At 36.4% G+C, this 15,479-nt stretch overlaps 1 protein-coding gene across 1 annotated transcript in view; it reads left to right on the top strand.

The window, feature by feature from the left end:
• Nucleotides 1-15,479, top strand: part of Necab1 (N-terminal EF-hand calcium binding protein 1) — a 145,354-nt gene that overhangs the window by 22,739 nt on the left and 107,136 nt on the right. The window contains exon 3 of the mRNA XM_048358630.1: nt 4,515-4,623. Coding sequence (XP_048214587.1) covers nt 4,515-4,623 — 109 coding nt within the window. The remainder of the gene's footprint in view (nt 1-4,514; nt 4,624-15,479) is intronic.

Below are 15,479 nucleotides of genomic sequence, written 5' to 3'. Positions count from 1 at the left end.
GCTACTCAGGAGACTGAGATCTGAGGATGGGGGTACTTACCTGGACAGGCAAGTCTATGAGACCCTTATATACAATTAACTACCAAAACATCTGCAAGTGGAGCTATGGTTCAGGTAGAACATAATCCTTGGGCAAAAGAAGCACAAGGATGCCCAGCTCTGAGTTCAAACTCCAGGATTGGCATGCGCGCGCGCGCGCACACACACACACACACACACACACACACACACAATTATATGTATATCCAATTTTCTTTTTCCATTATTTGTTTGATGGACATCTTTGATGATTCAATAACTTCATTGTGAATAGTTGACCTCCATATATCATGGCTAGACTAACTTTCCACAAATATGCATGGTGTTTTATATACAGTCTGATAGTCTTTGGGATAGTCTAGAATTTATGAACTTTGATATTTAAACACTTTAGGTGACATTTCCAAAGTCTATTCTAGAGCCTCCTCCCCCCTATATTTGGCATTCTCCTTCTCACTGAAAGGATTCACTCATCTCTGGGATCCTGTTTACTTTGTGTTGATAACTTGAAGCAAGCCTATCAAGCCCATACCTCCCACAGCTCTTCTAAAGACATATGATCCTTTGCTAGTAGGTGACTCCACTTACTTCATTAGATCTCTGACATCAAAATGTCCAAACAACATTTTTAACTTTATCTCATTTTTTGTCCAAGGTTCTCTCACACAATGATTGATCATCTATCTATCCATTTTCAGAAGCCAGTATCACCTTTGACTTATGCATCTCACCCATCACTTCCAACTGACCACCAACTCAGGTTGACTCTACTTCCCAAACAATAAAAATATCTGTCACTTCTCTGCTTTCACTGTCATCACCAAAGATTTGTCCTCTTTGATAGTTTTTTTTTAGAATTTTTGAATGTCTTATTAGTATGTCTTCTGTTCTTACAGTATGCTCCTGGGCTCCATTTTACTAACGGCAACCACAGTAATCTGTCTGACACATAAAAGTGCCTCAGTGCTCTTGATGTAAATCTGAAACACTTCACCTTGATTTTTATGGTTACATATCATGCTGAGTTAGATACAGCTAACTCTCTGATCTCTCCTTCTCTCAAAATATATACTCTTTCATACTGATTTTGCTTTTGCAATTTCCATTCTGTTTTCTTCTTGACTCCTGGCTTTGTGGTTTGTGTTTTCTCTACCTAGAATACTCTGATCTGTGTAATGATCTTCCTTCACTAGCCCTTATTGTCTGATTGTGTATCACTTGCAGGCAGCTTCTTCTGGGAAACTTTTCCAATGAAATTAGCATTGCAGCCCTTTCCTTTTTAAATGATCTTGCATCACCCAAGATCTCTACAATCCATCTTCTAATATACTGTAATTGTTTGTTTTCTAAATCCCGTATCATAATTGTAAGACCCATAAGTGGTTGTCTAGTTATATTTTTAGCAAAAGACATACATGGTAGAATCTTTAAAATTTTGATAAAAGAATGAATGCACTAATAGTAATTGATAAACGTACATTTTAACTTCATTAAGACTATATTTCCTCACTGTAACAAATTTGGACAAGAATAGTAACAACTATTGGGTGAGAATATTGAAAGGGATGACACAGGCCAAACGCATTCATCCTCAACTGCCTTGTTGTACAACTACTTATGATAATAAAAAAATAAGTAAAATGAGTATGGATGAAAATGGGAAGAAAAAGGTAAAGGTGGAAAATATCAAAAACTTGAAGGCCAATGCCAGGCACAGTGACTCATACTTGTAACCCTAGCTACATGGAAGGTAGAGATCTACAAGACTGCGATTTGAGGCCAGGTCAGGTAAAAACTGCAAGATCTCATTTCAACAATAATGGAAGAAAAAAAACCAGGTCCACACCTGTCATTCCAGTTATACAGAAAGTATAAACATACATATAGTGATCCTGGCTGGCTAACTCATAAATGCAAGAGCATATTTGAAAAATATTGAGAACATAAAGGACTGAGGACACGACAAAAGTGGCTGAGCATCTGCATAACAAACGCAAGGACCTGAGTTGAAACTTCAGTACCACCAATACCAAAAATATAAAAAGGAAACATGACCATAGTTTTTCATACCTATAATCACATCATGCAATGAAAGGCAAGAGGATCTGGAGTCTGTTGCTGGTCTGGGATACAGAGTGAGATATGTCTCAAAAAATATGCAGAAGATTGGGAAATGTAATATTTGTTTCAGTTTTCTCTGTTTTCTGATGCATCAAAATAAAGACTGAGGGCTGGGGATATAGCCTAGTGGCAAGAGTGCCTGCCTCAGATACACGAGGCCCTAGGTTCGATTCCCCAGCACCACATATACAGAAAACGGCCAGAAGCAGCGCTGTGGCTCAAGTGGCAGAGTGCTAGCCTTGAGCGGGAAGAAGCCAGGGACAGTGCTCAGGCCCTGAGTCCAAGGCCCAGGACTGGCCAAAATAAATAAATAAATAAATAAAAATAAAGACTGAACAGTGTCTATTTTAAAGCATGAGTACTTTCAAAATAGAGTGGTGTATATAGGTTATGGGTCTTGTGATGGAAATGAAGAGAAATAAAAAATTCATATTTTCATAAAGAAATATTGGTCTGATGAATTTTTAAATTGAATACGCCATTTGTGTAATAGAGACAAGAAGAAAGAGCAAGATTCTCAATATATGTTTTTACATTGCTTTGCCACTTTAGATATATGAATACAATATCTAATAACAAATAACCTCTTAAAATGCAATAAAATAAATAAGATAAAATAAATAAAATAAAATAAGAAAGAACACTAGAAAAAAATCTGTTCTAATAACAACAGCACCCTTCTGCCTCAATCCCAAAATATTAATGGAATTTGAAAAATAAAGACAGAATAATTAAAGCAGAGAGACACCAACTATACTTACAACAACCTCAGACTATACAAATAATTCTTACTGAAAAGTTGAAAATAATGAGTCTATTGGTTCTGAAAGTTAATACTTAATCACTGTAGGTAATCAGGCCTTACAGTATTTGTCTTGTGAGCTGAGTCAGTATAGACCCAGGTTTCACTGTATTGTTCCATTTGAAAAGAAACCATAGCAGGACATTTTAAGTTGAAATTAAGTGTATTAATAGAAATTATAATTGCTTTATTAATAGGGAATCATATCACAAGAGGTTTTTTTCTGCCTTTCTCTATTAATACTTCTGTACAATATTATGGTGATAATGTAGAACTATTCAAAAGACCCTCTTTGCAATAGTTATTTAAAAATATAGAAGCCTGATGTTAAGACTTTCAGGAGCCCTGCATGTGCTACAAAAACAAGCTCTCAACATATTTGCACCCTTCAAACCAGGGCTTTAATTCAATGTCTCCTTTTCCCTTTTATGCTTTTTTCCAATAAGAATACAACCAGAGTGATTGCTTGTCAATGCTTTTATTTGATAGAATGCATATTCATACTTTAAATCACTTATTTATACAGATTATAAAAGCAGTGTTACAGAGGTCTGCCCTGTTAAAAGAATCCCAGGGTTCTGGTATAGTGCTACAGCCATGTTCAGCTCATACAAGAACTATGAATTGTTCACCAACATGTATATACTTCATTCACCAAACAGACAAGTGGTGGGATTGGAAATAGTATCCTGGTTTCTGTTGTTCTTTTCTTTCCTTATTCTTTATTTCTCTCTTTCCTTCCTTCTTCCTTCCTTCCTGTCTTACTTCCTTTCTCTTTTCTTCCTTTCCTCCTTCCCTTCCTCCTTTTGTTTGAGACAGAGTCTCACAGTGTACTCTGAGGTAGCCTGGAATTCTCTTGAAACCTCATTGCTTGCACTGTAAGTCTTTCTTTCACCTGCCTGCCTGCCTACCTGCCTCCCTCCCTCCCTCCCTCCCTCGCCCCTCCCTTCCTTCCTTCCTTTCCTTCATTCTTTCTTACTTTTTCCCTCCTCCCAAATACCTCCTTCCCTTTTTCCCTGCCTCTCTTTTTCTCTCCCATCCCCCTCCTCTTCTTCCTTTCCTCTCTCCTTTTCCCTCTCTTCCTCTCTTTCTATATGACAGCAGTGGAGCTTGAACTCAGGGCTTTATGCTTGCTAGGTCTCTGCCACTTGAGCCACACTTCCAGATCAATGGCTTACTCATTATTTAAACAGCCTGCCTAAGATGACTGATAAACTAGCTTCTGCAGAGAGAAATACATGCTTCTTTCTCCTTTTATGCCCATTTCTAGTATTGAGCGTGTAATCTAGGAAATGATAGATGTTTGTCAAGGTAGAAGGCTAGCCAAAAATATTCAAACCTTATAGATTTATATTTTGCAAGACTGTATACATTGACATGCTGTTACTATAAGTATGTATTATTATTATACTCATAATCCTTGAACTTTTCTTTCTTTTTTAATGTATTGTATTACATAACAAGCACAAACCTCTGGGTTGTGTTTTTAAAATCAAGAGAACAAAATACAAGGTTGAAATGATTTATTTATCCTCTGTTTGTATTATTTCAGATGATGGAAAATTATCCTTTGAAGAATTCAAAGCATATTTTTCAGATGGAGTGCTCAGTGGAGAAGAATTACATGAGCTCTTCCATACCATTGATACACATAATACTAAGTAAGGAACCTTTATTTTATGAATAGAATGCAAATGAAGTAGAGAGTGTGAAGTGGAAAGGTGGGGCAAAGCTGCAGAGAGCACATTTTATAATGCTAACCTATGCTGAATTCTGAGATATCCCTTCTTTAAAAACTGAAATGTCCTCAGAAACCACTTGATCTTGAGAGAGTTCTCATAAAGTAGTTTTAGATTGTACCCTTTTGGTGAATGTAAAATAGAGATAATAAATCATCCTAACCATATAACGAATAAGTAAGTAGAATCTTGCTATACTCTATCATCTGAATTTTATTTGTTTAAAAATTGGCATTGTTAAAGTAATGTACAGAGGGGCTACAGTTTCATATGTAAGGCAGTGGGTACACTTCTTTAAATGAAAAAACACAAAAATAATTGGCATAAGCTACTCTTATCTTAATGCATTTATAAAATTTATTTATTTCTTTATTGTTAAAATGATATACAGAGGGGTTACAGTTTCATATGTAAGGCAGTGTGTACATTACTTATCCAACTTGCCATGTCCTCTCTCATTTTTCCCCTCCTCCCTCTCTCCCTCCCCCTCTCCCCCACCCCATGAGTTGTACAGTTGGTTTACAGCAAATGATTTTGTAAGTATTGCTTTTGGAATGGTTTGTCTTTTATTATTTGTCTCTCAATTTTGATATCTTAATGCATTTTTAAACATAATTTTATTTTCATCTTTTTGTGTTACATGAGAAAAAAATCTTCACTTTATTGTAATGAACATATTGCATATACATATTCATTTGAACTATATGACAGATGCTATGTGTTTAGATCACAATGAATCAAGACTGCCAACTATAAATGTAGTTGTCCTCAGCTATATATACACACATTATTTCAAGGTAAAATTTAATGAGAGAAAAATGCTAATATATATGTATACATGTATATATAGTATATGTATTCTTTGATATATATATATTTATATTGTAAGCAATGGAAGTTTAGGTCATTGCCTTTATGAGATTCTGGGTCACAAAAGTACAAAAAGAGCATATCTAAGCAGATTCCATGCCATGTGAAACCGTACTTTTTGTATTTTTTTCTGTCTGTTTGTTTGATTGTTTTGTCTAGTTTTGTTTCTCTTGTATTCTCTTCCAGTGGTTGTACCCCCGCTACCACTATATCTCATCCAAATATCCTGGATACTGTTTATACAGGTATTAGAACTGCGGAAGGGAAAGGGAATATCAAAATTGAGAGACAAAGAACAAAAAGACAAACCATTCCAAAAGCAATGCTTACAAAACCATTTGGTGTAAATCAACTGCACAACTCATGGGAGGAGAGGGAAAGGAGGAGGCAGGAGGAGGGGAAATGAGGGAGGAGGTAACAAGTTGAACAAGAAATGTACTCACTGCCTTACATATGAATCTGTAACCCTCTGTACCACACTTTGACAATAAGGAAAAAAGTTAAAAAAAAAAAAAAAAACTAACTGACAAAGCATCTAGTGAAAAGTAAAATAATATGCTTAGAGATGCTATTTTGTACTTTTATTTTCATCTTCAAATGGTTATATAGGGGGTACAATTTTGCCCTTCCATTTATGCTTATGCATCTTTCTCACAGTCCCTTCTTCCACTTACTTGTTCCCTTCCCCATCAGCACATCATTTCTCAGTTCCATTTTTACATATGTACCTTGAATGTTATTTATGACTTTATTCATCTACCATTCCCTTCCCCATTCATCCATTTCCTTCTCAACAGTCCCTCTCCATTCAAAACATGTTTCGGCTTCCTGATATGCATCTTGTTAAACTATTAAATGTTCAAAAGGTTTATACCATGGACTTTTGGTAGTAAGCTGAGATGAAATTAGAGTAAACATCTGGTGAATATAGGTATGTTGAATCCCAATCAGTGCACCAAGAAAGGCAGGAATTGTGGGACATGGCATTCTCTCTGAATAGTTGATATTATATATATATACATATATATGTACATATATATAGTTATCCATTAATTTATTTATTTTGCCTACATAAATCTTTCTTTTGCATTAGCATAGCATTTATGAAGATGCTGTTTGTGATCTCACTCAGTTTAATAGTATAAACTAATGAAACTAATGAGGACTTTAGAGTATAGAACAATAGAAATGTGATGCTTGCTTTGGGTAATTTAATGAAATCTTATTATTTGTGACAGTGGTGATTATAAAATTCTGATGTGAAAAAAACACTTTTAGCTATGCCTGGAGACCCATCAAAATGTCTACCACTTGAATAATCACTATCTTGCTTTAGGCAAGTTCCAGGCAGGGAGCCAGCATGCTAAGAAAATGCTCTTGAACTGTATATACAAACAGACATTTTATTGAGGCAAACTATTAAGAAAAAATGAAAAAAAATAGTTCACAATACTCAACTGTCTGCATATCTTTAAAACAGTAAGTTTATTTGCTCAGTTTAGTGGATTTCTAAACTCTCTGGTAAATACCCTAAATATTTTCATTGTCAGAAATAGTATTAATGAATAACTGACTTGGAAGTAACACTCAGTTGAACAAATCTACTGTAGCAAATCCTTAGTAGGCATTCATAGTACAACATGGGACCCGCTTATGGTTAAGTATACAAACAGACTCACTGACCATTCCAATATGTCATAATATGACTGAGGTAATTCATGGGACACATCGGGACAAAAAAGGCTAAGTTTGGTTTTTGTTTTTGTTTTATTTTTGTTTTTTGCCTGTCCTGGGCCTTGGACTCAGGGCTTGAGCACTATCCCTGGCTTCTCTTTGCTCAAGGCTAACACTCTGCCACTTGAGCCACAGCACCACTTCTGGCCATTTTATATATATATGGTGCTGGGGAATCGAACCCAGGGCTTCATGTATACAAGTCAAGCACTCTTGCCACTAGGTCATATTCCCAGCCCCGCAAGGCTAAGTTTGGTAGGTTTGGGAAATGTGCATGGGAGCTGAGTCATCCTGGGAAATTAGAAATCATTTAGGTGAAAAGAAAGAAGAAGTAGAGAGGTGAGAAATGATAATATTTCAATCAGAAAAAAAGAATGGGAAAGGCCAGGAAGTATAAGGTGAATGAGTGACAAGTAGTTTCTGATGGCTGATATGATAACTATAAGGCTGAGGAAAAGGAGTTGCGTAGAGAACATACCAGTCTAAGGAAACGGATTCATGTGTAGTTTAATGGAAGTGGCAGTCTCAGTTTCTCTCTTTGTTCATGAAAACTTGGAGTGTCAGAGTCCATGAGCACCACATCTATGGCCACCTGGTTGTCACCCGTCTACTGTTTCTAGTTTAACTTTATCTTGGAGAGCATCGAGTCAACATCAGCTTAATTCACTGAGCGTTTTGGAGTGTATTTCAATAAAGTTTTGCCTTTTAGAGTGGCATATTCCATTCTGGGCCAATGGCTCATGTCTATGATAATAGCTCTCAGAAGGCTAAGATCTGAGGATTGTGGTTCAAACCCAGCCCTCCAGAAAAATCCATGAGATTCTATCTCAAATAAACTAGAGAAAACCTGAAAGTGGATGTGTGGCTCAAGAAGTAGAGAACCAGCCTTGAGTAAAAATCCAAGGGATAGCACCCTGGCTCTGAGTTCAAGCCCCAGTACAATCACACACACACACACACACACACACACACACACACACACACACATTATCTCAGCTCTTTCCTACCATTGGTGGAAACCTACTCTTCACTACAAACACTATATTTTTTTTGTGCTTATGTTTGCATTTGTGACAGAATCTCACATGTAGCCTAGACTGGCATCAAACTCATAAAACTTGTGTTTCCTCCTCTTTCTCCTTCCAAATGCTGGGATTACAGGAATATACCACCACACTCAGTTTGAATATTTTCCATGTTTGACATATGATCTAACTACTTTGAATATATTTGGGAAGGAAGAAAGGAAAGAAGGAAGGAAGGAAGGAAGGAAAGAAGGAAGGAAGGAAGGAGGGAGGGAGGGAGGGAGGGAGGGAGGGAGGGAGGGAGGGAGGGAGGGAGGGAGGGAGGGAGGGAGGGAGGAAGGAAAGAAAATAATTGGGAACATGTTTTGATAATACATTTTTAGGGCCTATCTTAGTAGTAAATTTTCTGTTGTCATATGGATAATATTCTTATGATATATCATGAGAAGTCAATATTATTCAGAAGAGTAATTATAGCTAGTATCTACATTGTAATAGTAGAAATATTTCAAGTATTAAAATTAGGTAGAGTATTTCTTGTAAAATGATATTAAAAAGCTAGCATGTAGGCTTTTCATTTTTATCTTTTGTGCCAAACCTTGGATTGGCCTCAGAGCCTGGGCACTGTCCTCTAAGCTTCTGTTGCTCAAGGCTAGCACTCTACCAAGTAAGCCACAGTGCCACTTATGTGTTTTTCTGTTTATGTGGTACTGAAAAATTGATCCCAGGGCATTATGCATGCTAGGCTAGCATTCTACCACTAAGCCACATTCCCAGCCCAGATATGCCTTTTTTTTATTATCGAACTGAATTACAGGCAAGTTATAGTTTCATACCTTAGGCATTGGATACATTTCTTGTACTGTTTGTTACCTCATCCCTCGTTCTCCCTCCTCCCTCCCCCCCCATGAGTTGTTCAGTTCATTTACACCAAACAGTTTTGCAAGTATTGCTTTTGTAGTTGTTTGTCTTTTTTTACCCTGTGTCTCTCGAATTTGGTATTCCCTTTTAATTTCCTAGTTCTAATACCAGCATACATGGTTTCCAATATACTCAGATAAGATACAGAGATAGTGTAGGTACAACCACAGGAGAATGACACAAGAAGATCATCAATAATTGAAGCTACAGTTACACATGGCACATTGAAAGTAGTTACAACTGTGATGTAACAATTGTTTCCATAACATGGAGTTCATTTCACTTAACATCATCTTATGTGTTCATAAGGGTATAGCTATTGGGCTCTTGTGATCCTCTGCTGTGACTTGCCTAAACCTGTGCTAATTATTCCCTATAAGGGAGACCATAGAGTCCATGTTTCTTTGGGTCTGGCTTACTTCACTTAGTATAAGTTTTTCCAAGTCCTTCCATTTCCTTACAAATGAGGCAATGTCATTCTTTCTGATAGTGGCATAAAATTCCATTGTGTATATGTATCACATTTTCCTGATTCATTCATCTACTGAGAGGCATCTGGTTTGGTTCCAGATTCTAGCTATGACAAATTGTGCTGCAATGAACATTGTTGTGCTGGTGGCTTTAGTGTGATTATGTTTGTGGTCTTTTGGATAGATACCCAAAAGTGGGGCTGCTGGGTCATAGGGGAGTTCTATGTTTAGCCTTCTGAGTAATCTCCATACTGCTTGCCAGAGTGGCTGAACCAGTTTACATTCCCACCAACAATGAAGTAGGGTTCCCTTTTGGCCACATCCCCTCCAACAATTGCTGTTGTTAGTTTTCTTGATATAGGACATTCTTACTTGGGTGAGATGGAATCTCAACGTTGTTTTTATTTGCATTTCTTTTATGGCCAGTGATGTAGAGCACTTTTTCATGTCTCTTGGCCATTCTCATTTCCTCATCAGAGAAGTCTCTTCGTAAGTCTTTAGCCCACTTGATGAGGGGGCTATTGATTCTTTGGGGTTTTGTTTTAGATGAAGGTAATTTCTTTAGTTCTGCATATATTTTAGATATGAGGCCAGATATGCCTTTTTATAGGTGACTTTAAAAAAACTTATAAGTATAGGGTGGTACATTGATTCAAAATAATTCAGACTTTAGCCATGCACTGGTGGCTCATGCCTATAATCCTACCTACTTGGGAGGCTGAGATTGGGAGGACTGTGGTTCTTGATCAGTTTGGGCAGTAATGTCCATGAAACTTTATCTTTGCAATGCCTGTGATCCTAACAGCAATGTAAAACCTCTATCATCAGGCTCTAGTGTACACCTGTGCAAGAAGTGAAACCCTCTCCTAAAAAGTTTCACTGAAAAGGCAGAAGGTGTGTGGCTCAGTGATAAAACACAAGCCTATGGAGAGCATGAGCCTGAGTTCAAATCTCAATACTACTAGCAAAAAATAGTTTGACACATATATATACATATATAACACATATATGATATCATATATAACATATTATGTGTTATGTAACATATATAGCATGTTATATTTGTCATATATATAGCATGCTATATATGATATATTACATGTTAGTTATGTATATGGTACATGTGATATATATAATAAATATGATATCTATATTCTGCCACTGCAGTATCAGTATTAATTTCAAATTCTAACTACTAGTTTTTCTCTTTCATTTCACTCATTTATTATTTGTTTGTCCATTTGAAAGTATCGGTATCTTCACTGGAGAAATTATCTTAAGAGAACATCACTGCAATCTTTTTTTTAGTCAGAATCTCTTTTCATAATACAAATAAAATAAAGCAAACTCCAAACCTATTCAACCTTGTGAGAACATACACATTTAGGATTAGCCAGTGGTTTCTGTACACGAATATTACTACAGTTGGGTGTATTTCAGGTTTGACTTAAACAGACTGTTCTTAGTGTATTTGAAAGACAAGCACCCAACTCCTGTCCTGCTATAATAATGACTGTGCCTGCATGCTGTGGTCATTTTCCAGTTCACTCATTTACAGACTTGGACTTACTACTTGGAATATCTCGTTCTATGGGGAATTCCATAAATGATCCTTCTTGTTGTATGTGTACCATATTCCACATTTTCTGAGTGTTTGGACAGAAATTACATACCTGAGCAAACATCCTGATGATTTCATTCAGAGCAGAGACTTTGGAAATGGAAAGAAAACTTCAGTGAAATTAGAAGAAATTTGAGGACCAACTTTCCATATGTTTTGGGAATTATTATTTTAAGTTGGTACATTTTTTTCAAATTTTTATTATCAAACTGATGTACAGAGAAGTTACAGTTTCATACATTAGGCATTGGATACATTTCTTGTACTGTTTGTTACCTCGTCCCTCCTACTCCCCTCCCTCCTCCCCCTTTCCCTTTCCCCCCATGAGTTGTTCAGTTCACTTACACCAAACAGTTTTGCAAGTATTGCTTCTGTAGTTGTTTGTCTTTTTTTACCCTGTGTCTCTCAATTTAAAGTTGGTACATTTTTTATTCTATTTAGACTTGAAATGTTTTCACAAGTTTCTTCTTGCATAGAGTTATTGGTAGGGTAAATAATAAATGGCATGTACTTCTGTATATGGTACTTGGAAGACATAAAACAAATAAGAAAATGGTTAAATTGTAAGCTTAAAAATAACTTTAACTCTCCCAAATCTTCAAGGAAGTACATGTAGGCTAAAACTTCAGAATAGTTTGAAAACTGTCATTCTACTTTACTGGAACTTTCATAATTTCATAGATTTTTGTTAACCTCTTGTTAACTATCTTTTTTCTGAGACAAATATACCTAACCTTTCTTTTTCTTAAAAATCAGTATTAGTCTCCCTATCATTTCAGTTAGCCTTACTTAAAGAAGCTCTTCCATCTCTATGAAATGTTTTGTTCAGTTTTGTGTGCATGTGCCACTACTAGGGCTTGTATTAAGGGCCTGAGCAATCTCCCTTGGCTTTTTCTTTCAAGGCTGGGGTGCCCTACTGCTTGAGCCACAGCTCCATTTCCAGATTTTGGGTGGTTAATTGGAGGTAAAAGTTTCATGGACTTTCCTACCAAGGCTGACATCAAACTATGATCCTCAGATATGCTTCCTGAGGAGCTAGGATTATTAAATGTCTTTAACAATTAAAAACCTGGCTTACTAAATGGTTTTAAACACATATTTTCCTCAACTTCTATTACTTACTGTCCAAAACAGACTCTGATGGCTTTTAATATTTAAGTCCATGAAAAATAATACTAGCAAATATAAATCTGCAGTTTGACAGCTTACAAATTGGGATCATCAGGCCAATTAGAAAATGAGAGTAAATAAAGAGACAATCATTAGTTTTAGAGAAAGCTTCCATAGCTCATAGAAAGTGCTTCTGCTAATCAGAAAGCCAACTTGTCTCTATTTTGCAGGTAGTTAGAAGAAAACATGAACATTTAGCATAAAGCCTCGCGCTATTATTCATAACAGAGACTCAAGAAAAAGGTTCCCTAGAGACACAAAAGAAAGAATTCTTCAGTTATAGTACACTTTAGAGTTCCAGATTTTCCAGGTAGACCAAATGTTAGACCAGATGGAAGTTTGTTCATGGTTGGAAAGTGAATTTAAAGAAAAGTGTCCCTGTGACCTCAGTTGGAGACCTAGGCTACACACAGATGGCTGTAAAATTCAGATCAAGTATTTTTTTCTTCAAACTAAAATAGTTTGGAGGAGTGGTTAGCACTAAGATCTCAACCGAAGGCTTATTAAATCATGGAGGTACACTACAGTGACAGAAATAGAATCAAAACAAAATGAGCTATCGCTATAAGTTTCAAAAAATTCTCTGCTACACTGTTTTTTTCCCAGCCATTTCCACTTAGTTTTGCTCTTCAGAGCCATTCAGAATATGAATATTTTATGACAAGTCTCTCTCCAGTACTTGAAGACAGTTTTAATGCACCAATGATGAGATAAAACCCCATAGTAATTGGACAGTAATTATATCAAAGGATTTGTTTCAGATGGCAGGCTTTTGCTCCTTCCCAAACAGAAAAAAATTGTTTATCATATATTTGTGTGTGACAGTTAAATCCCAAAGCTTGATGAGTTGGTTGATAAAGTCACTTTCTTCCTTGAGTTATTCTTCATCACACTGATCACATAGACATACATGGTTAGCAGGGTTTTTGTTTTTGTTGTTGTTTTTGTTTTCAAAAGAAAGTTGTAGGGTCTGTATTGTGTTGTGACTATGAAGTTCATTACAATTCCAGTAGGGAATAAGGTCAATCTCCCTATAAATATAGCCTATACCGTCTTCAACAACTGAAGCCTTAGAACGTAGCACCAAATTAAGTGCCTGTAGAAGAGAGGAGGACAAGGTTTAACCCCAGATGCTAACTAAACAAGCATGACATCACTGAAAGGTACACCAACAAAAAATTAGAAAGTTGGTGATGGTGTGGCTATAAGCCAAGAGGGCAAACTGAGCATCAAAATCCAGACTGCATGTGGCTAAAATGATGTGGAAAGCCTCAATTGCAAGGATTGAATCTTAACTATTCTGATTGGATAGGGGGTCCTGGCAGATGGGTGGTCTAAGTACTAACCGAAGGCTCAATCTTGCCATGAGGATCTAGCAAGGAATGAAGTCCAGACAGAACACTTATTTCTATCTATGTTCAAGGCTTAGCTGTAGGAAATAGAATGAGGACCAGCCTACAGCCTTTCTTGGGATAAGCAGATAAAAGTCATCAGAATGTTTTCAAGAGACTTTTAGAATGCTATGTACAAGGGGTAAATGCAATTTTAAAAAAAAGTCCACAGAGCTTCTTTTCAAAGATTTCCTTCAATTGATTCACCTAGACCTTATCTGGCAAAAGTTATAGGAGGGTGAATGATACTGTGGCAGGGAGTCATTGGGAGTGACAGAAATGTAAATCAAGCTGACTTGTGGAAATTATTACCTGGCTCATCGGTCAGATAAGTCCTGAAATAGGTTTCAGATATTTGAGAAGCTAACTTCTCAAATGGGGATGCTTTTTACTGAGAGGTCAAGATGGTCACTAGATGCTCAAGATTCATATTGCTACCAGTGTGACAGACTCTACGAGAGACTACCTACTTTTCATTTCCAACATTCCCAGCATTTATAGTCTGGGAACACATCATTGCTTTCAGGAAAATACATGAAGTGAAATCAGGATAGTGTTTTATAATCGAAGGAGAAGAGATTCTGATCAGGCAAAACTTAAATCTTATACAAATCAAAGAATTGCTTAATTGGCCTTAAAAACTTGCAGTTACCATCTCCTTCTTTAGAGAAAGATAATACTCCCTTTAACAAAGAGGGAAAGGAGTCCAATGGAGGTTAAATTCCAGAGAGTTCTTATGGAACGAGAATCTTATGTTATCTGTAATGAAAAGACCAAGCTTCTGGGAAACTCTCTATTATTTAAGTGTTATTAAACTCTTTATTATTTATTATGATCCCACTGACTTATGCAGGGTCCTAGCTTCTTCATCTTCATTCTCCTGACTATCCATTTTTGTCTATTCCTAAAGTCCTTCTCTCCCACATCTCACAATGAAAAGCCTGCCTGTGCTATTCTTTGTACATTCAGAGATTGCTGAAACCTAGACATGGTTTTGCCTGTCCTTTATTTCCTTAATCTTTGTTCAGTTACATGCTAAATATAGATATCTAGGCAATTCACACACGTGGAATTATATTTCTTGGTAATCTAAGCATTCAAAAAAGTAGTGTGTGTGGCTAGAGATACACTAGTTGAATGTATCCCGTACACATTTCAGAAACTACTGACATCTCACATGCTTCCCATCACTCATCTAGTCTATTACCAAGTCACCAGTTGTTGGTTCCATTTGACCATTAGAACTAGCTTCTATGTTTCATTATTATGCATTCTGAAAAAAAAATATCTTTTTCACTTCAATAAATACTCCAGCCCATTTACTTGTAGCATCTTTTTCTCTAGCTCCTAAAGATTTTGAGAAACAAGTAATAGTTTTGTTTCTTAAGAGTTCCTTTTGAAACTCCTTTCATTGGCACTGTGAAAACAGGGTGGAGGGCTCATCCCTAATCAAGAGTATGAAATCAACGTTTTACTTTATAATTTAGAAGATTAACATTGTTTGAAAGATTCGTGAAGGAGATAATTTTAAGGTGATTTTTTTCAAGTGACATGAAACTAATTTATCTTGAGTATC

This window comes from Perognathus longimembris, chromosome 12 (assembly GCF_023159225.1).
Source record: "Perognathus longimembris pacificus isolate PPM17 chromosome 12, ASM2315922v1, whole genome shotgun sequence".
In the NCBI taxonomy this organism is placed as follows: domain Eukaryota; kingdom Metazoa; phylum Chordata; class Mammalia; order Rodentia; family Heteromyidae; genus Perognathus; species Perognathus longimembris.
The sequence above is the reverse complement of the archived record's forward strand: the minus strand, read 5'-3'. Positions and strand labels throughout refer to the sequence as shown.